This window comes from Semicossyphus pulcher, unplaced genomic scaffold, assembly GCF_022749685.1.
Source record: "Semicossyphus pulcher isolate SPU_LCO1_2020_fin unplaced genomic scaffold, fSemPul1.0.p SCAF_23, whole genome shotgun sequence".
NCBI lineage: Eukaryota > Metazoa > Chordata > Actinopteri > Labriformes > Labridae > Semicossyphus > Semicossyphus pulcher.
Window position 1 is genome coordinate 8,646,686 of NW_027211697.1, and position 24,606 is coordinate 8,671,291.

At 42.9% G+C, this 24,606-nt stretch overlaps 3 protein-coding genes across 4 annotated transcripts; all 3 read right to left on the reverse strand.

Moving 5' to 3' along the window:
• Positions 1–1,171: 1,171 nt before the first annotated feature.
• On the reverse strand, positions 1,172–6,075 carry LOC138602707 (immunoglobulin lambda-1 light chain-like). The gene is made up of 4 exons (XM_069674244.1): positions 6,036–6,075; positions 5,623–5,943; positions 2,486–2,521; positions 1,172–1,697 (listed from the first exon to the last, which is right to left on the reverse strand). Exons 1-4 carry the CDS (start codon positions 6,073–6,075, stop codon positions 1,372–1,374), a joined length of 723 nt encoding a protein of 240 aa, XP_069530345.1. The 3' UTR covers positions 1,172–1,371.
• Positions 6,076–12,263: 6,188 nt separating this feature from the next.
• On the reverse strand, positions 12,264–20,903 carry LOC138602719 (immunoglobulin lambda-1 light chain-like). Of its 2 annotated transcripts, XM_069674270.1 has the most exons (4): positions 19,095–19,134; positions 18,680–19,002; positions 13,580–13,616; positions 12,264–12,791 (listed from the first exon to the last, which is right to left on the reverse strand). In XM_069674270.1, the coding sequence occupies exons 1-4, from the start codon at positions 19,132–19,134 to the stop codon at positions 12,466–12,468; spliced, it is 726 nt and encodes a 241-aa protein (XP_069530371.1). In that variant the 3' UTR covers positions 12,264–12,465. The 2 variants fall into 2 exon arrangements, with proteins under 2 accessions (XP_069530371.1, XP_069530372.1); XM_069674271.1 differs by lacking the exons at positions 18,680–19,002; positions 19,095–19,134 and adding an exon at positions 20,625–20,903 and having other exon boundaries at positions 13,580–13,609.
• A 2,136-nt stretch (positions 20,904–23,039) lies between these two features.
• Positions 23,040–24,318, reverse strand: LOC138603233 (uncharacterized). The gene is made up of 3 exons (XM_069674928.1): positions 24,225–24,318; positions 23,997–24,126; positions 23,040–23,319 (listed from the first exon to the last, which is right to left on the reverse strand). Exons 1-3 carry the CDS (start codon positions 24,316–24,318, stop codon positions 23,040–23,042), a joined length of 504 nt encoding a protein of 167 aa, XP_069531029.1.
• Positions 24,319–24,606: the final 288 nt, after the last annotated feature.

The following is a 24,606-nucleotide window of genomic DNA, read 5'->3' on the forward strand; positions in this document are numbered from 1 at the left end:
ATGATCAAACGATAATCTCTTTGTGACTGATGAGTGGATGTGAACTTTGGAGAAGAGAAACCAGAGCCATAGAGTGGAGCGCTCCAGGTCTGACGAAACTTTAAAACATACTGAGGAAGTCCTCCTTGAACCTGTTTGTACCAGAGAGCAGAATAATTAATAACAGTCCCCAGGTTACAGTCCATGGTGGCTGTCTCTCCTCTCCTCAGCGTCACAACAGGAGGCTTCTGTGTCACCAGCGTCACAGCACTCACACCTGGAAACAACAAGATGACATGGAGTCAAGAGAAACACACAGACTGATGAATCCAACATGAGGTGAAAGCTGCAGTAAGTCAGCCTCCTTACATGTTAGAGCAGTGATGAGAGTGCAGAGGGTCCCCAGCATGTTGGCAGTGTGTGCTGAGAATGGCCTTGTAACTTGGAAAGTGAGCTCACTACTGACAGATTAGAGGCTTTGGAGGATGAGGAGAGGAGGTGCTGGAGGAGGAATTTAACACCACAGTGAACCTGAGAGTGAGTGACAGGAGGAGGAGCTTTGATTCAATCTGCAGGTTTGTCACATTTGTTGCTCTCAAATATTCTGTAAAGGGAAGAAACTTTTCTGTCCTATTTTTATATTTCTGCTGTTTTAAAGAGAGACATCTAATGCAGGATTATAGCTCCTGCTCTGCACACATGAATATAATTCATACAAATAAGAACAAAACTTTCTGTGATTCACCAAATGTTGATGATGTCACAGAGAGCCGACCTTTGACCTCTTCATTTACATGCAGCTATAAAAAGGGAGAGGAGGCCTGCAGGTGCATCCTGTGAAGGAGGAGAGGGAGGAGCAGAGAGGTGATGCTTCACTGATGGAGGATGAAAACTCAGTTTCAGTCGCTTCATAATTTATCTGACTTCTCTGTCGGACTACTGATAAAACCAAGTAACATTAATACATCTGTTGTTTCCTCAAATCAACTCCTAATAAAAATGTTGCTTTTTGAATTGAAATATTCACATTTAAGTGAAGATCCAACAGAAATCTGTCTGTTATCTATGTGTCTGCTTTGCTGTAATAACCACTGAAATGAACATTAGAAGAAAAATCAGCGCTCGTAAAAATGATTGAAGTCAAAATATCATTATAAATGATGCTGTCAGTAGAACAAATAAACACAAAGACTTTTTGGTTCACAGAGTTTTTTGTGTTTTATTGAATGATTGTTGAGAAAAGCAGCAGTTGCAAAGCTGATACAACACCTCCACCTAACTGTCACAACATGTATTACAAGCATGCAGACACATCTTTTCTAACGTGAACCTTGTAATGAGCAAACAGCACAAACAGTAAAGAAGCAGATTAGAAAGGCTCATTCTGCTCCTCTACTCTTCTTCAGTGCAGTGGGACTTGTCCATGTTTTTCTCTGAAGTCTGGGAGCCCAAAGACACTTTACATGTGTAAACCTTCTCCATGTTCCAGTCGGACGTCTGGATGGACAGATAGCTGCTGATGTGGAACGTCTGGTCCGGTTGCTGAACAGCGGTGCTGGTAGAGATCCCACTGCTCACTGGACTCCCAGCAGCCAACCAGCTCACTTCTGCAAAAGGCACAGACTGACTGGACAGACAGAGCAGAGAGGCTTTGTCGGACTGGAGCTCAGCACTGGACGGAGGGAAGACTGTGAGGACAGGAGGAGGGAGGTTGGAGCCTGAAAATACACAAAGCACATCCATCAAATAACTAGAAATGACGTCATTAACACAAAGTATGACAGTCACAGAGAGACTACTTAGTTGTGTTTCAAATATAACAAACAGGCTCCATTCAAACATTTTATATCAGCAAAAACAACAAAATCATCAGTGAAAATATTCCGTCATTTAACAATCAGTATAGTTTGAATGTTTGAAACACGTTCATAAAGTCTCCCTCTGTTTCTCTCTCAGTGTTTTTAATCTCATATAACAATCTTCAAATCACAATTCATCAGTCGTCATCTGTTTTTTGATTCCAACATTCAAAGAGCAAAATGATACAAAAAGCGAGGATGACATTCGCTCAATTCAGAACTAACTTAGAACTTATTCATCAATAAACTTTACAAGCATTATCATTTGGTGTTCATGTCACAATGTAAAACATTTGTTACAAATTATTGAACACAACGTTTTGAAACGATCAAACCTGCCAAAGATTTATGAATCAATAATCACAATCTGGTATATTTTGCTTCACTGTTAGAAATTCCGACACGATGAAACTATTTTAGAGCATTTGCAGAAAATATTTCAAACATGGTGATCATTTGGAAAGCTTTCTTTTGCATTCAAAGACAGCCTGATGTCAAAGAACATGTCAAACATTAGATCTATTATTCACTCAAACACTTGTTAAATATTGTCCACAATAAGTAACATTACAATTGATTATTTTATATCAATTTGAATCAGAAAGAGAAAATCCATCTTGTTTTATGAGCAGTTTAAAAGTACTTACTTGTCACAGTCAGCTTGGTGCCTTGTCCGAATACCACAGTGATTCAGTTTGTACACATGGCTGTACAAAAACCTCCTGACTCTCACTAATGAGGGGAGTGGAACTGAAACATCCTGTTGACTGCAACTTTCACTGTCAACATCTCATTCAGTTTGATTTCATTATTAATTTAATTCAGCTACAAACAATCCAACAAATCAAATCATTAGTGAATCAGTTTATATTCTTTTCTTCTTGTTTGAAGTAAACAGTGATCTAGATGTGCTTCAAAAAAAAATTATAGTCACATTTTGTTTTTTGTAAACTTATTGGTAAAATGTTATGTGACAAAACAGAGAAGTATTTAAAGCCTGAATTAAATCAAATATCAGATTTAATGGATGAAGGTGGAGTGCTTTTACAATGTATGCAAGGTTTGCACAGGTACGGAAGAGTTACTGAACTCACTTTTTATAATTGTTGGGGTTTTATATTCTGTGAAGGGAAATATCTCATCAGCATCTATGAAGTCAGTCTATAAAGCACCTGTGCTGGCGTGGAATCAGTGATAGTTTGATGGGAACTGTCTCCGAGCGTCCTATAAGCTGGAGAGATATCGTATTGAGACTATCTCTCCACTACGTTACATATTCAATATTTAAGGGTAACTCATTTAGACCCCCTGTGAGGAGACAGTGCTGTCCACAAGCCCAATCATGAAACAATAGTTACAAATTGTTTTTCGACTGTACACTTTTTGCCATCCAGGTCAAGGCCTCACAAGACGCAAAGACTAAGCCTGAGAGGCAGAAGGAATGCTGAGGTAAGATTGCAAGACGCAAGGCTGACTCTGGGAACACAACTTAAGGCTCTGCAAGACACAGGGCCAAACTTAGGAAGGTAGTGGCCACTCCGAGCAGCCTGCAAGTCACTAAGCTGACTGAGGAGACAACCAAGCAGTGAAAAACACATAGCCCACAAGGCCTAACCGTTCATTGTCACAGCCAGCACTCGCTCACTAAAGGAGGGACTAGCTGCTACATTCAGACAGTAGAACCTTGTAAATGTGGACTGATATGACCCCGTGGCTGCTGCACATATCATGGTGAGAGAAGTCTGCAGAAATACCAGGATATTCTGGGCTGTTGCTGAGTAGGGATCCAACTGGTGAGCTCTGCACGGACAACATTATTTAGAAATTATATTTTCAACAAAATATATGAATTAATACACTACGTTGCTTCTGGAGTCAGTTTTCCTATATTTCCGCATCAAAACAGACGACTGGATGTGACGTGAAAGAAGGGAGCCCCACCGATTAATGAGCGGTTTAACATTAGGCGTCAAAGAGAGCAGGAACAGGCCAGGAAGAGGAGAAATAAAGGCCACAGGAGAGACATTGAGTTAGAGTGCAGCGAGAACCAGAAGAGAACTGGGCAGGTGTCGTAATGAGTGACCGGCATTAGCTGGCGATATCTAACGCTGTGCTCACATCACAACACTGTAAAGTTTATCACATACCAAAGGCTATAACATATCATGAGTAGTAGCAAGTGGGAGCATTAATACTACCCATTACAGTTACTAAAGGGCGCACCCAGGCACACAAGCTAGCTCCTTTCCTCTTCCTGTCATGAGAACGGTGGGCTCGATGTCCGGTCAACATAGAATTTGTGCAACCAGGACAAACGCACCCACCTACCTCTGCACGTTGAGCTAAGGCAGAGTCGAACACCGCGACTCCCTCTTGTGATGTAATATTACTCACACAGGTTGTTACGGTGTCCTTATGTCTTGTAAATTGTAGTAAATCAAAGATTGATTTTTTCAACAACCATTTTCAGACAAGATTGAGTATTAATGTATTAATTAAATATGATAGTAATATATAATATTAATAAAAAATGTGGCCGGCAAATTGCACTTGAAGGCCATTAGGCGAAGGCATAGCCTCCAGTTGACCCGAGAAAGCAGCTGTAAACTGCAGGGGCCGGCTATGAAGGCCTGCTGTCTCTCAGGGATCAGCACAATAATGGCCCTCAGGGAATCCAGACCAACAAATGTTGGCACCTTGGAAGGCTGGAGATGGCTCTTGTTGCGATGTGCAGGCCTTGGCTCAGAATGTGGTCCGAGACCAAGGCCACGTGACACTGGCATTGCTCCACTGAAGCCGCACAGACCAGACAATCATCCAGGTAGTTGAGGATCCGGAGCAGAGAGAGGCTAGCTTGACAGGGAGTCCAGTCGTTTGCCCGCTGTGAGTTGGCTTTCATGTTTGGCGCTCAGCACAGGACCTCACCAGACGTGTTAGCTTGCACACAGTATCATGTGCACAGATGACATATCATCATCGTTTTTCTTTCCCTACTGGACTTTTCCACTGAGTGCATCAGCTGACCCCCAGCAATACACTCAGGGAACTCTGGACCCCCGGACACGTTTGCTTGTAAGGACCACAAGCAGTACGTCGGAATTGGGATACACCGCTGCTCTAACTAGGAGACCAGACACGGCAGCTGGAGACAGGAGAGGTTGTTTTGTTGAGGTGTCTAAGATTGTCACACAGCACCCTGACTGAGGTGGAGATCAAACAATCACTGATTGACGCCGGCACAGGTGCTTTATTAACCCTTAGGGGTGGCTGGGCAAGCTGGTGTGTCTTGACGTATCCTCAAACCCTGACAGCAGGGAGATCATTCCCCGTTCATTTGTAACAGAAGGAGAGATAGTCTCAGTACAATAGAGAATTGACTTCATGACTTTAAAGCACTCAATGAAAAGATGGCATGTTTTCTTTCATCATTCCTCATAAGTGATTTATACTCTAAACACAAATTCCACTTGGTATGAAAGAAGAGAAAGAAAGAATCTGTTTATCTTTATTCATCACTCACTGAGCGGTGTATTGCAGCTAAAAGTAAAGAAAAGTAAAGCCTGAAAACAAACAAATAAGTTATTTCTTCATGTTCAGTGATGAGAGAGATTATTAAATAAGTTTATATGAGAATTTTTTCTTTTAAAAACAGATTGAGGACACTGGTTGGTATTCAGTCTTGTTTGGTGGAGTTACAGGGAGCTTTAGTAGATGTGTCAGAGACTCAAAAAGCAGAAGTGTTTAGTGAGGAGGTTTTTGTCACGGTGTAAATCACTGTGTACGAGCTCCTTAACAGAGCCGTCCCATGTTTTACAGTAATAGACTGCTGAGTCTCCCTCCTCCACAGTGCTGATGGTCAAACGATAATCTGATTGTGACTGATGAGTGGACGTGAACTTTGGAGAAGAGAAACCAGAGCCATACTTTGGAGAGCTCCAGCCACGATAAGAGCTCACGACATGCTGAGGAACTCTTCCTGGAATCTGTTTGTACCAGCGAGCAACATCAGTCGAGCTCCCCAGGTTACAGTCCATGGTGGCTGTCTCTCCTCTCCTCAGCGTCACAACAGGAGGCTTCTGTGTCACCAGCGTCACAGCACTCACACCTGGAAACAACAAGATGACATGGAGTCAAGAGAAACACACAGACGGATGAATCCAACATGAGGTGAAAGCTGCAGTAAGTCAGCCTCCTTACATGTTAGAGCAGTGATGAGAGTGCAGAGGGTCCCCAGCATGTTGGCAGTGTGTGCTGTAAACGTCCCTTACTGTCTAGCTGAGAGGTGGGCAGGGTTGGAGTGTGAGGATAAGAGAGACTGAAGCTTATAAAGACACTGAGGAGAGGAGCAGAGGAGGAAGAGGAGGAGTTTAGTCCCACCCCTCTTGGTTACTGTTGCTACTCCTAGAAAAAATAGTTCCTAAATATCAGAGGGAAGTGGACAGAAAGGACGACAATACGCATTTAAAAGCGTGCATATTAGGCTAAGTCAGTATATTGTTTTATTTTAAGCTAATGTTAGGTATGACTCTCTATAACTTCCATTATCTAACATGTTTTAGCCCATTGCTAACAAAACTAAATCCCACATTTTCATTTTGTTCAAAGCGCGTCAGGATGTTGCTCGCATGTCGTGGGCTTGATCCAAACACTGGATCTCCTAAAGGCACAACGGGAAAGCCCAACAGAATCCTGCACAAGTTTGCCATAACAACGGCACAAACCAAGGGCTGGTAAAATAAAGGCTGATATCATCGGTGGTGGTAGCGAAGGCCAGACAGGATCGCAAGCGGAGACCAGTTGACTGTCTGCCACAATTTTTAATCCTTGTCCGACATCTTGCAAAAAATATGACTCCCCCCTCTAATCTTTGAGGATATCTGCTGTCGGACTAGTAGATTCTTATGCACAATGTACATGTACAGTTGCTAACGTAGGTTTGGACAGTGGTCGAACCACAAATTGCTCCCTGATGCATAACCTGTGGTGTATGAATGTGTGCAAGCCATAAGAGTCTATGGACTGGGCCGGTGGCTCAGGCTGAGTGAGCCAAACTCGGGCACAGGTGAGTGCGGTGATGTGAAGGCTCAGACACACTCACACAACAGTTCATGGGAGGGAACAGTACCATGAAGCTGCAGGCAGGAGAGGTGGCTGAAGAAGGAGCAGGTCCAGACCCAGGGTAGCACTCAGTGAAGCGGACGAATCAGTAGGGAGCAGGCGGGAGGTAAGTTGGGGCCACCAAAATTTGGTGCTACTGGTCAGCAGGTGTCACTGATTGTTACCATGGTAACATGGGTCTTAGAGCTGAGTTAGCCTGGGGGTAAGGTGTCTAATTATTTTGGCCTAAAATCAGTCAGTGAAACAGTCTAACTTGCATTGGACTAATCTATGAGCAATATTAAGACTGGCCTAAAAGTCTGAAACATCTTTGTGAAACCGACCCCAGTGGGTTTTAAAGACTCTCTGTGAGACAAGGTCATCAGCCCAGGTCAAAGACTCTCACCTGATTACAACATGTGTTAGCATACTAATGACCCACAGAGGCTTTTATTTCTCGCGCCGTCCAGTAGTCTGTGTAGAACAGAATAAGCTTTTTGGATGAGAGGTGAAACGTCTTTAAGAACTTGATCAAACTTTGAATAATGCAACTGAATTACTGTTTTATTAAACTGATTCAACACCGTTAAATCTGTGTTATGAGCTGTTAAAGGGGCCGGGGGTCTCCAACATTAGTATAAAACCATCAGCAAGTCATAATGTGAACCTAGACATTGATCAACTTTTGCATTAGGGTACAGTTTTAGTTCTGTGGATGGACTTCATAAATTTAAAGTCCAATATCTAAAGGTGGCATGTTTTCTTTCATCTCTCCTCATGTGTGCTTTATATTCTAATTGCAAGGTCCTCTGGGTATTAAATGTAGTAAATATGTAAGTAATTTATCAATGATCAGTGATAAGAGAGATTTGTAAGTAAGTTATTACATTTCAACAGTAGATTGAGGACACTGGTTGATCAGGTCTTGTCTGAGGTAGTTACAGGGAGCTTTAGTAGATGTGTTGGAGACTCAGAAAGCAGAAGTAGTTAGTGAGGAGGTTTTTGTCATGGTGTAAATCACTGTGATACGTACTCCTTAGCAGAGTCATCCCATGTGTTACAGAAATACTGAGCAGAGTCTCCTGCCTCTGCTTGCTTTATGATAAACTGGTAATCTATGTTTGATGAGGATTTAGAGTTGAATCTGTCTGAGGAGAATCCTGATCCAAAGCTGGGTGAACTCTGAGAGCGGTAAAAGCTCAGAACATACTGAGGAGCTTCACCAGGAACCTGTTTGTACCAGTAGACAGCATATCCATCATCTATCTCAATGTTGCATTTGAGAACAACCTCTTGTCCTGTAGAAACTGTGTGGACAGCAGGTGTCTGAGTCAGCACTTTCACTGCATCAACATCTGTAACACACACAGAAACATACATGAGTAAAAGGTTTGTGTGTGAAATGATGGGCTGTGAAAGGACTGAGAAGAATCTCTTACATGTTAGAGCAGTGATGAGAGTGCAGAGGGTCCCCAGCATGTTGGCAGTGTGTGCTGTAAACGTCCCTTACTGTCCAGCTGAGAGGTGAGCAGGGTTGGAGTGTGAGGAGAAGAGAGACTGAAGCTTATAAAGACACTGAGGAGAGGAGCAGAGGAGGAGGAGGAGTTTACACACTCAGCACTGTTTTCATTTCACAGAACGTTTAAATATTTCCTTTATTAAAGAATCGTCTTCATGTTACTTTGGATCGTCTGCTGATGTCATTTAATATTAAGTCCACGTGTGTTTTTATTATTATCTGTATTTCACTTTGTCGTTTTGTTCTATAAGCGCTGATTAATCTAAAAACACTCCTTCATGATGTTATAGGCTCTTTAGGCTTCATAAGCAAATGCAGATTTACTTCATTGTTCAGTTTTGTAACTTTGCAGGTTCTTAACCATTATAATCCTCATACACTTTGTTCTCATGATTCACTTCTATTGGAAACATCGTGAATATCAGAAGCTATCATTTAGCCCCCCTTTAGGACAGTTTCAGAGATGAACAAGTTTCCCAGGTGATGGCAGAGACACTTTAAGCTGCTTGTTGTATGTGTCGTATGCAGGGGTTCAGATATGATCTCATCACTCCTCAAATGTCTGCATGCAACTTAAATCTGTGAAGAGTGATGAGGTCGGAGCCTAGACGTCAAACACCAGCTATGTTCTGCTGCAATAAACATTTCAAACTATTACAGACGTGAGGTGTCTGACTGAACTGTTGTAATGTTAGCAAGAAAGCAAGTGGATATAATCACATAATAAATATGAGTTAATCTGTGTTGGGACATGTTCTCTAGTGAATGTAGATATTTAAATTGGTTTTGTTTTAGCTGCACGTGTCATTACTCTCAGTGTTTGTCTTCTGGTTACTGGATGATCTTTGAACCTGTTCATGAAGAAGGAAAAAGGATTTTACATCAAAATGTAATAAAAGTGTTTTTGGTTACTGTCAGGAAAAATAGGTTTTATTTGAAAATCCAATAAAAGCATTTAAGGGTGCAGATGCAACAGTGGGAAAGTAACAGAAAACACTGGCTGATGGCTCCCAGTCACTGTGCATCAGCAGGTCAAAAAGCAGAAGTGTTTAGAGAGGAGGTTTTTGTCACGGTGCAAATCACTGTGATACGTACTCATTGACAGAGCCGTCCCATGTTTTACAGTAATAGACTGCTGAGTCTCCCTCCTCCACAGTGCTGATGATCAAACGATAATCTGTTTGTGACTGATGAGTGGATGTGAACTTTGGAGAAGAGAAACCAGAGCCATAGGCTGGAGCACTCCAGTCATGACGAAACCTCACAACATGCTGAGTAACTCCTCCTGGAACTTGTTTGTACCAGCGAGCTGAACTTACAGTTATCCTCCCCAGGTTACAGTCCATGGTGGCTGTCTCTCCTCTCGTCAGCGCCACAACAGGAGGCTTCTGTGTCACCAGCGTCACAGCACTCACACCTGGAAACAACAAGATGACATGGAGTCAAGAGAAACACACAGACTGATGAATCCAACATGAGGTGAAAGCTGCAGTAAGTCAGCCTCCTTACATGTTAGAGCAGTGATGAGAGTGCAGAGGGTCCCCAGCATGTTGGCAGTGTGTGCTGTAAACGTCCCTTACTGTCCAGCTGAGAGGTGAGCAGGGTTGGAGTGTGAGGAGAAGAGAGACTGAAGCTTATAAAGACACTGAGGAGAGGAGCAGAGGAGGAGGAGGAGTTTACACACTCAGCACTGTTTTCATTCATTAATCAACTACATCATGTTTGTGAGTTTCACAGGATCAATTTGGATCATTTCAAACTACTTTGGAAGTTTGCTGACATCATTATTTAAATAAAGTTGTGTTGTCACATTCCTTTTCTCTTTCACTTGTATTTTACATGCAGCCTGACAACATTAGAGAAACCACCTTTGTCACTGGAATCCTGCAGATGTCCTTTATATCAATATTTGAAACTTCATTCACTGACTCTTCAGTTTTAATCCGGTTATTGTGTCAGGAACAAATCAAGTAGATATGATCATATAATGAAACATGACTGCATCTGTTTTCAGGTTCATGTCTCTTCCACATGTTTATGGATGTTTGTGTAAACAGTTGTCTATAATCAGCAGGCTGCAGAGTTGATGGAACTGTTTCTGTCTCTTGTCAGTTTTATCACCATTTCTGATGATTTGCTGTAACTGAAGTAGCAGCTGCATGTTAATGAAGACTCCTGTGTTTGATTGATTGGAAACAAATCAATAATCACACAGTAAATGTAGCATGTTGTCAGGTCAATGTTGTGTTTTCATTTTGCTTTGTTTGGAAAAAATTAAATGACTTCTGATGTTTGTAACTTTTGGTTGCTGGATGATCTTTGGACCTGTTCATGAAAGAGACAAAAATGTAACTAGAATACAATCATGACTTTGTGCTCCAGAAGATTTCAAATATTATATGAATTAAATCAGAAACAGCTGCAAACTCTTCCACAAGTACAAGTGGTGAGAAACAGAAAACGTTGGCTGGTGGCTTCAAATCGCTGTCAGTGAGCATCAGCAGGTCAAAAAGCAGAAGTGTTTAGTGAGGAGGTTTTTGTCACGGTGTAAATCACTGTGATACGCGTTCCCTAGCAGAGCTGTCATATGTTTTACAGTAATAGACTGCTGAGTCTCCCTCCTCCACAGTGCTGATGATCAAACGATAATCTGTTTGTGACTGATGAGTGGATGTGAACTTTGGAGAAGAGAAACCAGAGCCATAGCTTGGAGCGCTCCAGCTGTGACGAAAGCTTAAAATATGCTGAGGAACTCCTCCTGGAACCTGTTTATACCAGAGAGCAGAATAATCGGTAACACCACCCAGGTTACAGTCCATGGTGGCTGTCTCTCCTCTCCTCAGCGCCACAATAGGAGGCTTCTGTGTCACCAGCGTCACAGCACTCACACCTGGAAACAACAAGATGACATGGAGTCAAGAGAAACACACAGACTGATGAATCCAACATGAGGTGAAAGCTGCAGTAAGTCAGCCTCCTTACATGTTAGAGCAGTGATGAGAGTGCAGAGGGTCCCCAGCATGTTGGCAGTGTGTGCTGACAATGGCCTTGTCACTTGGAAAGTGAGCTCACTGCTGACAGATTAGAGGCTTTGGAGGATGAGGAGAGGAGGTGCTGGAGGAGGAATTTAACACCACAGTGAAACTGAGAGTGAGTGACAGGAGGAGGAGCTTTGATTCAATCTGCAGGTTTGTCACATTTGTTGCTCTCAAATATTCTGTAAAGCGAAGAAACTTTTCTGTCCTATTTTTATATTTCTGCTGTTTTAAAGAGAGACATCTAATGCAGGATTATAGCTCCTCTTCTGCACACATGAATATAATTCATACAAATAAGAACAAAACTTTCTGTGATTCACCAAATGTTGATGATGTCACAGAGAGCCGACCTTTGACCTCTTCATTTACATGCAGCTATAAAAAGGGAGAGGAGGCCTGCAGGTGCATCCTGTGAAGGAGGAGAGGGAGGAGCAGAGAGGTGATGCTTCACTGATGGAGGATGAAAACTCAGTTTCAGTCGCTTCATAATTTATCTGACTTCTCTGTCGTCATGACTACTGATAAAACCAAGTAACATTAATACATCTGTTGTTTCCTCAAATCAACTCCTAATAAAAATGTTGCTATTTGAATTTAAATAGTCATATTTAAGTGAAGATCCAACAGAAATCTGTCTGTTATCTATGTGTCTGCTTTGCTGTAATAACCACTGAAATGAACATTAGAAGAAAAATCAGGGCTTGTAAAAATGATTGAAGTCAAAATATCATTATAAATGATGCTGTCAGTAGAACAAATAAACACAAAGACTTTTTGGTTCACAGAGTTTTTTGTGTTTTATTGAATGATTGTTGAGAAAAGCAGCAGTTGCAAAGCTGATACAACACCTCCACCTAACTGTCACAACATGTATTACAAGCATGCAGACACATCTTTTCTAACATGTGAACCTTGTAATGAGCAAACAGCACAAACAGTAAAGAAGCAGATTAGAAAGGCTCATTCTGCTCCTCTACTCTTCTTCAGTGCAGTGGGACTTGTCCATGTTTTTCTCTGAAGTCTGGGAGCCCAAAGACACTTTACATGTGTAAACCTTGTCCATGTTCCAGTCGGACGTCTGGATGGACAGATAGCTGCTGATGTGGAACGTCTGGTCCGGTTGCTGAACAGCGGTGCTGGTAGAGATCCCACTGCTCACTGGACTCCCAGCAGCCAACCAGCTCACTTCTGCAAAAGGCACAGACTGACTGGACAGACAGAGCAGAGAGGCTTTGTCGGACCGGAGCTCAGCACTGGACGGAGGGAAGACTGTGAGGACGGGAGGAGGGATGCAGGAGCCTGAAAATACACAAAGCACATCCATCAAATAACTAGAAATGACGGCATTAACACAAAGTATGACAGTCACAGAGAGACTACTTAGTTGTGTTTCAAATATAACAAACAGGCTCCATTCAAACATTTTATATCAGCAAAAACAACAAAATCATCAGTGCAAATATTCCGTCATTTAACAATCAGTATAGTTTGAATGTTTGAAACGCGTTCATAAAGTCTCCCTCTGTTTCTCTCTCAATGTTTTTAATCTCATATAACAATCTTAAAATCACAATTCATCAGTCGTCATCTGTTTTTTGATTCCAACATTCAAAGAGCAAAATGATACAAAAAGCGAGGATGACATTCGCTCAATTCAGAACTAACTTAGAACTTATTCATCAATAAACTTTACAAGCATTATCATTTGGTGTTCATGTCACAATGTAAAACATTTGTTACAAATTATTGAACACAACATTTTGAAACGATCAAACCTGCCAAAGATTTATGAATCAATAATCACAATCTGGTATATTTTGCTTCACTGTTAGAAATTCCGACACGATGAAACTATTTTAGAGCATTTGCAGAAAATATTTCAAACATAGTGATCATTTGGAAAGCTTTCTTTTGCATTCAAAGACAGCCTGATGTCAAAGAACATGTCAAACATTAGATCTATTATTCACTCAAACACTTGTTAAATATTGTCCACAATAAGTAACATTACAATTGATTATTTTATATCAATTTGAATCAGAAAGAGAAAATCCATCTTGTTTTATGAGCAGTTTAAAAGTACTTACTTGTCACAGTCAGCTTGGTGCCTTGTCCGAATACCACAGTGATTCAGTTTGTACACATGGCTGTACAAAAACCTCCTGACTCTCACTAATGAGGGGAGAGGAACTGAAACATCCTGTTGAGAGCAACTTTCACTGTCAACATCTCATTCTGTCATCAGTCTGCTTAGATTACTAAACACTGCTGGACTTTTCTCAAACACTTTTGTCTCTTTGCAGGAGTTTGTTCACTTTCCTTTCTTGTTCTGTTCAAGTTATTCTGGTTATCTTGGCTTCATTTGCTCAGATTTGAACCCGGCCAGAGAAGACTGTTGGTTTGATAGAAGTCTAAAGGAGGCCATCTTTGTTAAAGTTGATTAACCATTACTAATCAGAGGTGGTGGCCTGAGACACCACCTATCACCCACATACTATGCAGTATTGAATTCTGGGTACAAAGCTGAAACCACACTCACACTTTGGATCATTTGAACCCAGTGACACACCAACACCAGAGTGTTCAAGACTCTGTGAGTCAAGGTCACCAGTCCAGGTTAACGACTCCTCAACATGTGTTAGCAAACTAGTGACCAACAGAGGGTTATATTTCTCGCTCCGTCCAGCAGTCAGTTTAGAACCGAGGAAGGTTCAGAAGAGGGGTAGAACATCCTCAAGAGCTTCGGCCAAGTCCAGTTGCCTTTTAGATTAAACTTTGAATAATAAATGACGGTTTTATCAAACGGATTAAACACTGTTAAATATGTGTTATGAGCTGTTAAACAGGCCGGGTCAGCTCTTAGCACTAGCGTTCATACTTGACATTTCAATGCATCTCCAAATGCGTCTTTAGTGAGCACTTGTGATCGGATCTCACTTTCCCGCTCTGTATGCAAATGAACACGGAGCCTCATTCACCTTAATAAGACTTTAAAAACATCATATGATACAAAAAACTGTGATGCAGACTCGCAGCACAGAGAGGGGGAGAGCTGCTGTGCAGGCGCTCAGAGGGAGGGAGCGGGTGAGTACGGACTGAAGTGATATGAAACTTTGTTTGATCATGAAGCCTGATGCTCCTCCCCCTCATCGGATCGATCATGAAGCCTAATGCTCCTCATCCTCGTCGGTTCGATCATGAAGCCTGATGCTCCTCCCCCTTATCGGATCGATCATGAAGCCTGATGCTCCTCCCCCTCGTCGGTTCGATCATGAAGCCTGATGCTCCTCCCCCTCATCGGTTCGATCATGAAGCCTGATGCTCCTCCCCCTCGTCGGTTCGATCATGAAGCCTGATGCTCCTCCCTCTCGTCGGTTGGATCATGAAGCCTGATGCTCCTCCCCCTCATCGGATCGATCATGAAGCCTGATGCTCCTCCCCCTCGTCAGTTTGGGATCGTTCCGTATTAAAAACTTAAATGCAGTCTCCTTACTAAATAAACTCAGACACGATCTGTCTGTATCTCCGTGCTGGAGTGACACGAGAAATACATTTTCAAAAGATTTTCAGCAGACACAGCAGTGAAATGTTAAATCAGACAGGAAAGAGAGGCGAGTGGCCTCCCGTATCCACGCGATTGTTGCCGTAATGAGGCCCAGGACACACGTGCGTATACCAAGCGGCAACCTCCGGTGTTGAAAAATGAAGCCAATGCGGAAGTGCAAAAAACTGCAGTTCCTCAAGTGGCCACTTGAGGCTGGCTCCAGAAAACAAGAAATAACATTGCAGCAGGTAGGAAAATGCAAATTTTTACAGCAGAAATAAACATGTTTACAGCCTTTATAAATACATGGGGCGACGCCTGCGAGCTAGTTCAGGCAGACAACTCGAGCTGCACTGATTTAATAATTGATATACGTCACTTCCACATCACCTGACAAACACTTCCTCCCAATTGGCGGTCTATTTAAGCTGCAAGATTTCCTGTCTCTCCCTCTGCTCTGTCATTTCCATCGCTGCCCTGCACCAGTACTGCACTCCTACTTTCAGCCCCACCACCACCCCAGCATCCACCTGTAGGTTCTGAATAGGGGGTTTAAGATATTATCTCATCACTCTTCAATTTCTGCATGTAAATGCTGGCTGTCTGCTAGACGTCAACACAGACACACCATAGACTATATAAAAAGATGGACGACATGACAGCTCCCTAAAAGTGAAGCCAAAACATTTCAGGCGCCCCCTGCTGACTGGCTGCAGTATAGGTCATAAAGCCCGCCTCCTCCATGTTAACAGATGGGACATGGGTCAAACTATAAAATCAAAATACACGCCCGATCAATTTTTCTCAAATATGGTTTCTGTCATCATAGCTAGTTATTATCATGGTGATTCACGTCCAAGTGTTCATTTTTTGGACAAGTTTATTTTTAAGTAGTCATTTGATGCTGTCAAAATGATGATTGACAGCTCTGTTGACAAATTCGGCTCCTGCAGCCAGTCAGTTCCGGGTGAGCAGAGCGGAGGACGATCTGCGAGAAGAAACGTAACTAAAACAATCACTACAGTCATTGAAGTTTCCATACCTGTGAACATTAACCTCAGACCAACACAGAGAAGCTGTTCTGCTGTTAAACACGCCGCCGTGCGGGATCCTTGTTGTTTTTTCGGTAAGTTAAGTGTGTGTTTGGGTTAGCGGAAGTGGCTACGGCCGCTTCACTCGCCGATCTCTACTGCGCAGTCTCTGGCTCCATATGATGTCACCATCGCAAGATGGCAGTGCCTATCACAGGGGCTATTTTGGCATCAATTTCGTACAATGGGAGCAGATGGAGACACGTTGTCCATCTATATATACAGTCATTGAGACACACAGACACTGAGCTTAACTTCACCTGTTAGTGTTGTTGGAGACTTTTGGGGATTTTTTCCTTCAAAGTTTGGACAAATAATCTGTCTCTGTGTGGCTTTTCCCCAGAGAGATTACAGCGGACTGCAGTGTTGAGGAGAGCGGTTATTTTAAGTTTCCTGTTACGTGTCGGCTCGCCGCTCTCTCAGCGGTCGAGCGAGCAGCGAGTTCGCTACTTCTTTAGTCTGACCTGAATGCGTCTTCAATCCTTCCTGGGAGTGTTCACACCTGTACTTAAGGCTGTCCACTTTTTAACTTCTCCTACCTCTTTGGTATTAGTAGGACCTAATAAGTGTAAAACCTAAGCATTGTTTGAGCAGGAAGTAGCTTTCACAAAATCTTTTTCACAAAAATTGGTTTATTTTACTGTATAACGCGATAAAGCCACCGTTGTGTAACAATTTGTCTGGACAATCTCATCCCCACTAAAACTGTGCGCTGTTTTGCAAAGAATCAACCCTGGGTGAGTAAGGACATTAAAACAACACTCAACAGGACGAAGGCTGCATTCAGGAGAGGAAACAAGGAGGAGATGAAGAAGGTGCAGTCTGAACTGAGGGAGAAGATCGCAGAGGGTAAGGAGAGCCACAGGAGGAAGCCTGAGAGCAAACTCCAAGAGAACAACATGAGGGAGGTGTGGAGTGGGATGAGAACCATCACTGGTCACAGTAAGAAGACAGAATGGGGTTGAAGTTGATCAGCATGAGGCCAATAAGCAAAACTTGTTCTTCAACCTGTTTGATGATGTGGTCTCAGCCCACCCTCCCTCCAGCTCCTCTCAGGACTCCCCTCCCCCTGCACACTCACCTCATAGCTCTATGTCCATTTCCCACCCCCTAACAGAAAGTAGCTTTGACTTTATGCGCCATGAAGTCACTGGAGAGGATCGCCCTAAAGCACCTCCGTACAGTCGTCGAGCCATCATTGGACCCCCTTCAGTTTGCCTACCAGCCCCATAGTGGAGTGGAGGATGCCATCATCTTTCTGCTGCAGGGTTTATTCTCACCTGGAGGAGGCAGGCAGCACTTTTCCAGTTCTTTTAACACCATACGATCTTCCCCGCTCAGGAATAAGCTACTGGACATGCTGGCGGTTGCTCCACTTCTGGCCTTGATCACAATCTACCTCCAAGGCTCCCCACAATGTGTGAGGCTAGGTAACAACATCTTGGACACCATTGTGAGCAGCACAGGAGCACCACACGGGACGGTCCTGTCTCCCCTCCTCTTCACACTCTCCACCTCGGACTTCAGATTCCAGTCACAGTCCTGTCGCCTGCAGAAGTTTTCAAACGACTCTGCCATCGTGGGCCGTATCAGCAGGTGGTAGCCAGCGTCCTTTTTTACGCTGTAGTGTGCTGAGGCTGCAGGCTAAAGACACAGGACGTTAACAGACCGAGTAAACTCATCAGGAAGGCTGGCTCTGTCCTGGGAGTGGAACCACAGTCTCTAGTGGAAGTGAGTCTTTTCTACCTGTGGCCATCAGACTGTATAACTCCTCCTGCTCAGCAGGAGGAAAAATGTTCACCATGTGCAATATTACTTTTCTATATCTGGCTACATTGTGTTCATTATGTGCAATAATACTTTTCTGACAACATTTACATTTGTATACATGTTGAGGTGTTAATGTGTCACCCCATCAGTCAGGTACGGGGACAGTCAGGTGTAATGTCAGTCAGTCAGTCAGGTGTAGTGTCAGTCAGTCAGTCAGGTAGGTAGTTGTACTCCCACACAATACTTGGTCGTGTGACAGTCACGTATTGTTGTTGTACGATAACTTGTATCTCATATCATAGTGTGTCATCTTATTCAGCTAAAATATGGCTGCTATTACCCGTACGTGTCACTTTATCTCATAACTGTCACTTTAACTTGTCACAAGTTTTATATAACTCTTATTTATTTCATCTATTCTTATTTTCTACTTCCTACAATCAACTATGTCAGTCTGTGGGGCTGCTCCTTTTTACTCACAGACTTGTGAGTAGTTTTATTTGGAGGCTCACGCTTCACATAAACAACCATTATAAAGATCCTGCTGTCACCGAGTCCACGTCTTTTATATGTGTGTGCTTTGAAAATCTGTGTAACAAAGCACATTGATATCAGAAGGCTGGGTCAATATGTTCTGGTTCATTTGTAGGTTTATGTTGATGAACAGGATGATGTTAAAGAGAAAAACTGCTTCAGTCTTTGATGAAATGTGTCAGAGATTCAAAAAGCAGAAGTGTTTAGTGAGGAGGTTTTTGTCACGGTGTAAATCACTGTGATACCCACTTGTTAGCAGAGGTGTCCCATGTGGTACAGTAATAGACTGCTGAGTCTCCCTCCTCCACAGTGCTGATGATCAAACGATAATCTGTTTGTGACTGATCTGTGGAAGTGAACTTTGGAGAAAAGAAACCAGGTCCATAGAGTGGAGCGCTCCAGGTCTGACGGAACCTTAAAACATACTGAGGAACTCCTCCTTGAACCTGTTTGTACCAGAGAGCAGAATAATTAATAACACCACCCAGGTTACAGTCCATGGTGGCTGTCTCTCCTCTAATCAGCGTCACAACAGGAGGCTTCTGTGTCACCAGCGTCACAGCACTCACACCTGGAAACAACAAGATGACATGGAGTCAAGAGAAACACACAGACTGATGAATCCAACATGAGGTGAAAGCTGCAGTAAGTCAGCCTCCTTACATGTTAGAGCAGTGATGAGAGTGCAGAGGGTCCCCAGCATGTTGGCAGTGTGTGCTGACAATGGCCTTGTCACTTGGAAAGTGAGCTCACTGCTGACAGATTAGAGGCTTTGGAGGATGAGGAGAGGAGGTGCTGGAGGAGCAATTTAATACAACAGTGAAACTGAGAGTGAGTGACAGGAGGAGGAGCTTTGATTCAATCTGCAGGTTTGTCACATTTCTTGCTCTCAAATATTCTGTAAAGGGAAGAAACTTTTCTGTCTTCATTATAATCAATAAAGGAAATGTCTCCCCCCCGACCCTAAAATATTGCACAATCAGGATTTCAAAATAAGACTTCCTGCAGGTTCAGATTTGTGTCTTTGTTAATGTTTGAATGAACTGGATACAATCATCAAATCGTGTCATATCTTCACACTTTAGTTTGTAAGTAACAAAAAAATCTTCCTCCTCTGATGAATCAATGTTAATGACGTCACACAGAGAGCTGACCTTTGACCTCTTCATTTACATGCAGCTATAAATAAGTAGCGGAGGCCTGCAGGTGCATCCTGGGAGGAGGAGCAGAGAGGTGATGCGTCACTGATGGAGGATGAAAACTCAGTTTCAGTCGCTATTTAATAATGTGCTTTTTTATACTGAAAATGATAAGAGACTCAAAGTCGATAAAATATTTGTTTATTTAAATAACAATAACTCTTGAGTGAATAATGTGATTGTATTTATCTTCTATGAATATACTTTTTCAAATACTATTCACAAAATAGAGGTTGAAAGGGAGACAATAAGAACCATCTATACATATTACTACCATCAGGGTTTTCTGAATCAACTGTGAGAAACATAATTGTTTTAGAATTTGGTGTAAAGCTGTTGCAGTTAAAAGATAATTGATTTATCTGTGAGTACAAACCAATACAAACATCTGTTGGAAGCAGTTTGTTCTGTCGCATAAGTGTCAATCACTTTTTGCTCAGGAGTGAAAGAGAACTGTACTTTTTTTTTTTTTTACTAATTTGGCCTCGTATTAAACTTTATATATCCAACATTTTTACACTCCTCCAATCGAGTCTCTGGAGGAATCTGTAACCTTGCAGCACATGACCTGTGAGAAAATTTCTGATTACAATGATTTTACGTCATTTTCTTCCTATAAATCCTGGATTCTTCCTTTGAAGCTTTTTTACTTCCTACAATCAACAATGTCAGTCTGTGGGGCTGCTCCTTTTTACTCACAGACTTGTGAGTAGTTTTATTTGGAGGCTCACGCTTCACATGCACAACCAATATAAAGATCCTGCTGTCACAGAGTCCACGTCTTTTATATGTGTGTGCTTTGAAAATCTATGTAATAAAGCACATTGATATCAGAAGGCTGGGTCAATATGTTCTGGTTCATTTGTAGGTTTATGTTGATGCACAGGATGATGTTAAAGAGAAAAACTGCTTCACTCTTTGAAGAAATGTGTCAGAGACTCAAAAAGCAGAAGTGTTTAGAGAGGAGGTTTTTGTCACGGTGTAAATCACTGTGATACCCACTCGTTAACAGAGCCGTCCCATGTGTTACAGTAATAGACTGCTGAGTCTCCCTCCTCCACAGTGCTGATGATCAAACGATAATCTGTTTCTGACTGATGAGTGGATGTGAACTTTGGAGAAGAGAAGCCAGAGCCATAGGCTGGAGCGCTCCAGTCATTACGAAACCTCACAACATGCTGAGTAACTCCTCCTGGAACCTGTTTGTACCAGCGAACAGCACTACGAGTAACAGTCCCTAGGTTACAGTCCATGGTGGCTGTCTCTCCTCTAATCAGCGCCACAGCAGGAGGCTTCTGTGTCACCAGCATCACAGCACTCACACCTGGAAACAACAAGATGACATGGAGTCAAGAGAAACACACAGACTGATGAATCCAACATGAGGTGAAAGCTGCAGTAAGTCAGCCTCCTTACATGTTAGAGCAGTGATGAGAGTGCAGAGGGTCCCCAGCATGTTGGCAGTGTGTGCTGAGAATGGCCTTGTAACTTGGAAAGTGAGCTCACTGCTGACAGATGAGAGGCTTTGGAGGATGAGGAGAGGAGGTGCTGGAGGAGCAATTTAATACAGCAGTGAAACTGAGAGTGAGTGACAGGAGGAGGAGCTTTGATTCAATCTGCATTTTTGAATGATCTGGTTCTCCTCTCTTCAGTCTCGAATATTCTGGGTGTAGCTAATCTGAACTTGGAATTATAGAGTAGTGACAGTGTTTTATAAACGGCTTTTAAATTCTTTATTCTGACTTTGGGAAACAAGAAAAAGGAACCAACGGAAACAGTGTTTCCTTTTCCACGATCAATTTAGAAAAGAACACTTTAAGAGTTAGGGGCATCAGGATGTTGTAGACAAAAAAATAAATTGGCATAAAGCTGTACAGGGGCTGCACGGTGGGGCAGTGATTAGCGCTGTTGCCTCAAAGCTAGAAGGTTCGAGGCCTGTCTGTGTGGAGTTTATGTGTGCGTGTGGGTCCTCTCCGGGTACTCCTCCCACAGTCCAAAATCATGCTTGTTAGGCTCACTGGTGACTCTAGGCTGCATTCGTACTGCAGCTAAAAGTGTCCCGATTCGACGCGCAGCAGTGGAGGGACGGCGAAATAGCAGATTTAATTGCTATTTGGGGAGATGCCTCTATCCAATCAAAACGAGACAACTCATACCGCAACCGAGGTGTTGCAGATGAGGCAAGGACTAATGCCTTTGCCGATCTTGTCCGTTTTGCCTGTCTGATGGAGATGTCGCGTTCTTGCACATAAAGAAAACGAATGTCAGTGGATGTTGCCTCTTTTGTTAGCCTTAGGTGTGAGCGTGAAAGGTTGTCTGTCTCTACGTGTCAGCCCTGTGATTGACAGGCGACCAGTCCAGTGTGTACCCCGCCTCTCGCCCAATGACAGCTGGGATGGGCTCCAGCCCCTAAACGACCCTGAACAGGATAAGCGCTGTAGATAATGGATGGATGAATAAAGCTTGTATCAATTTATTAAATTTGCATTGTGAAATACTATAATGTACTGACTTATGGGATTGCACTTTACACTAATAAAGGGCCAGTTCGCCAAATGTTCAACCTCAGTCCTATCATGCTATTATGTGGAGCTAATGCCATTATGGTAGGAAAAAAATGCACAAATCGTCAGGTTTGAAATGTAGACTGCAGATCCGAAGATTTTTTTAGACGATCCACCGGTATATTCTCGATGTATCTCGGATTCTGTCCCGCTCTGAGCCGTTGCCTGCAGCGACAACGGTAGTATTTCACTCCAGCGTCTCTCGCTGGGCCGGTCCTTTCAGAGGGAGGGGCGCAATGCATGCTGGGTGTTGTAGGAATGTAGAATTGGTGAAAAAATGAGCTGTTATGAGCTATGGCACCAATTTCAAATCGATTACAGAGAACACCAGCTTTGACTGACAGTGGCTTTTTCCAGGGGAGGACTGCTCCTTTAAGAAGAACCTATTCCGACTGGTTTGCAGCATCTGGCTGGCATCTTGTCCGACTGGCATTGGACGTTTAGTTAATTTACAGTGAACCACATGTTATGAGTTGCACAATAATCTATTTCTAATGAAAGCCTCTTAAAAACAAAAGTCAAACAACGTTATAGAGAAAAAAATCTTTATACTGTGTTATAATAAAATTCTAGAGCAGCTTCAAAGCCATTATGATACTTTATGTCCAGCAATGAATCCAAACAGCAGCAGGTCACAGTTCAGATAATTTGATAAATGCTGCCACCTTGTGGTTAAAAGTGGCTTTGTTTAGAAAGGGAAGATAAATACATTTGTTTGGAGATTTCAAATATTGTCATATTCATACACCATGCATCACTAGTATAAATAATACAAAGCAATCCTCTTCTGTAAAATATACAAACACATCAACTCTTTTTTTGATACAAGACAAAATGCAGCAGGTCTAAGGTGTCTGTGGCCCCCTCCTCCTTGCTCTCATCGGTGTCGGCCTCTTGATAATCCCCCTCACAGGAGCTCTCATCTGCGCTCGCATGGGAGACCTGAGTCCAACGCGGGGGGGAAGCCTCTGCACGGGCCGCTGAGGCAGAGCGGATCTGCCGTCCTTTAGGTCTTCCACGAAACCCTCCACACTGTCAAACTTCGCCGAGAGCCCGGCCAGCTCGTCTTTCAGAGCGTTAAACTGCCTGTAGAGGTCTCCCAGAGCATCTGACAGGGGCTGGATCCTGAACGCAAGTGCAGACATTAATTATTAAGTGTTCAAGTGACTCCTCTGAAAGCTCTGGCTCTGTAACATTTCCATAAGCTCACATGTAATTGGAACATTGTTTACTGGCAAAACATGAGGCGAAACAAGTGAAACTGGCAACGTGAAAGTCACGGCATGCTGTTAAGGAGGAACAGGCTCATCATCCACAGGAAACATGAGGACAACAGACATAAAGCATGGACGTCCCTTTAGAGCAGATGAAGGTGTATAAATAGCAGATTTTTGGCCCATATGTAAGAAAGGACACCTAGAGGGAGCCAGAAAGTTACGTAGTTACTCAATCTAAGGGCATAAAAGAAGGGAAAGGGCAGATGACTTGGAGTGAAGTTTGCCAGAAACACAAGGCTGAAACATTTCTCTTAATTCACTGGCCCTGTCTCCTCAGTGAGGTCATTTACAAAGCAGAGTCGGACCAGAGCGATCGTGGATCACATTGTTGGCTCCGACGGGTCAGTGGTCATGTGCAGAGCGAGAGGAGTTACATAAGCCCTCATTTCGTACGACTGTGAGGAACAATAAAATGCTCGCTGACATCACTGTTTACACACATCTCTCTTACACAACATGCCGTCTTTCTGTTTTTTATTGATGTACAATCACCGCACTTTACAGTCAGAGGCCCGTGAGACCCACCTGTTGTACTCGGGCAGGACGGCGGCGTGGTCGTTGATCAGCAGGTCTTTCACTTGGGTTACAATTGCAAATTTCCAGTTGTCCAGCACCTGCGTCAGGTTGGAACACGTCTTGCCATCTTTTTGTTCTGCTAAAGACAGACATCCACATTATTCAAGTGCTTTTTTTTTTAAAGGAAACATTGTGGATAATCATTTACAGATTGTGGGAAAACACATCATCCCTGACCTTTCGGGTCCAAACGTGAGGCTTCCTGTTTCCATTTCTGAGCTCCACATGTTAGAATCATGCCGAGCAGGACCAGAACTCTCTTCATGCTCATCTTCCTTACCTAATGAACACAGACATGTAAGATGCGGGTGCTGCTGAGAAACAAGTGTGCAGGCAAACGTGGAAGAATTTCACTGTAAAAACAAATGTAGCTCAATCTTCTAACTAACTTTTATTTAAGTTTAAGACATAAAAGAAGTTTTGTCCTTCAGATAACAGAAAATACTTTTTTTTATTTACCTTTCTGAGAAGTAGTGCCGGGGGTCTTTCCAGGTGGCAGCAGCAGAACACTCTGCGGTACGATCCGTCAACAGTCACACACTACTAAGAAAACATGACC

Coding starts and splice junctions, on each gene's coding strand:
- LOC138602707 (XM_069674244.1), bottom strand. CDS start 6,075: ATGCTGGGGACCCTCTGCACTCTCATCACTGCTCTAACAT. Junction 2,522..5,622: donor GGACGGCTCTGTTAAGGAGC/TCGTACACAGTG, acceptor ACTGAATCACTG/TGGTATTCGGACAAGGCACC. Junction 1,698..2,485: donor CACCAAGCTGACTGTGACAA/GTAAGTACTTTT, acceptor GTGTATTTTCAG/GCTCCAACCTCCCTCCTCCT.
- LOC138602719 (XM_069674270.1), bottom strand. CDS start 19,134: ATGCTGGGGACCCTCTGCACTCTCATCACTGCTCTAACAT. Junction 13,617..18,679: donor GGGACACCTCTGCTAACAAG/TGGGTATCACAG, acceptor AACTGAATCACT/GTGGTATTCGGACAAGGCAC. Junction 12,792..13,579: donor CACCAAGCTGACTGTGACAA/GTAAGTACTTTT, acceptor GTGTATTTTCAG/GCTCCTGCATCCCTCCTCCC.
- LOC138603233 (XM_069674928.1), bottom strand. CDS start 24,318: ATGAGCATGAAGAGAGTTCTGGTCCTGCTCGGCATGATTCTAACATGT. Junction 24,127..24,224: donor CTCACGTTTGGACCCGAAAG/GTCAGGGATGAT, acceptor GTCTGTCTTTAG/CAGAACAAAAAGATGGCAAG. Junction 23,320..23,996: donor GTCCTGCCCGAGTACAACAG/GTGGGTCTCACG, acceptor ACTTGCGTTCAG/GATCCAGCCCCTGTCAGATG.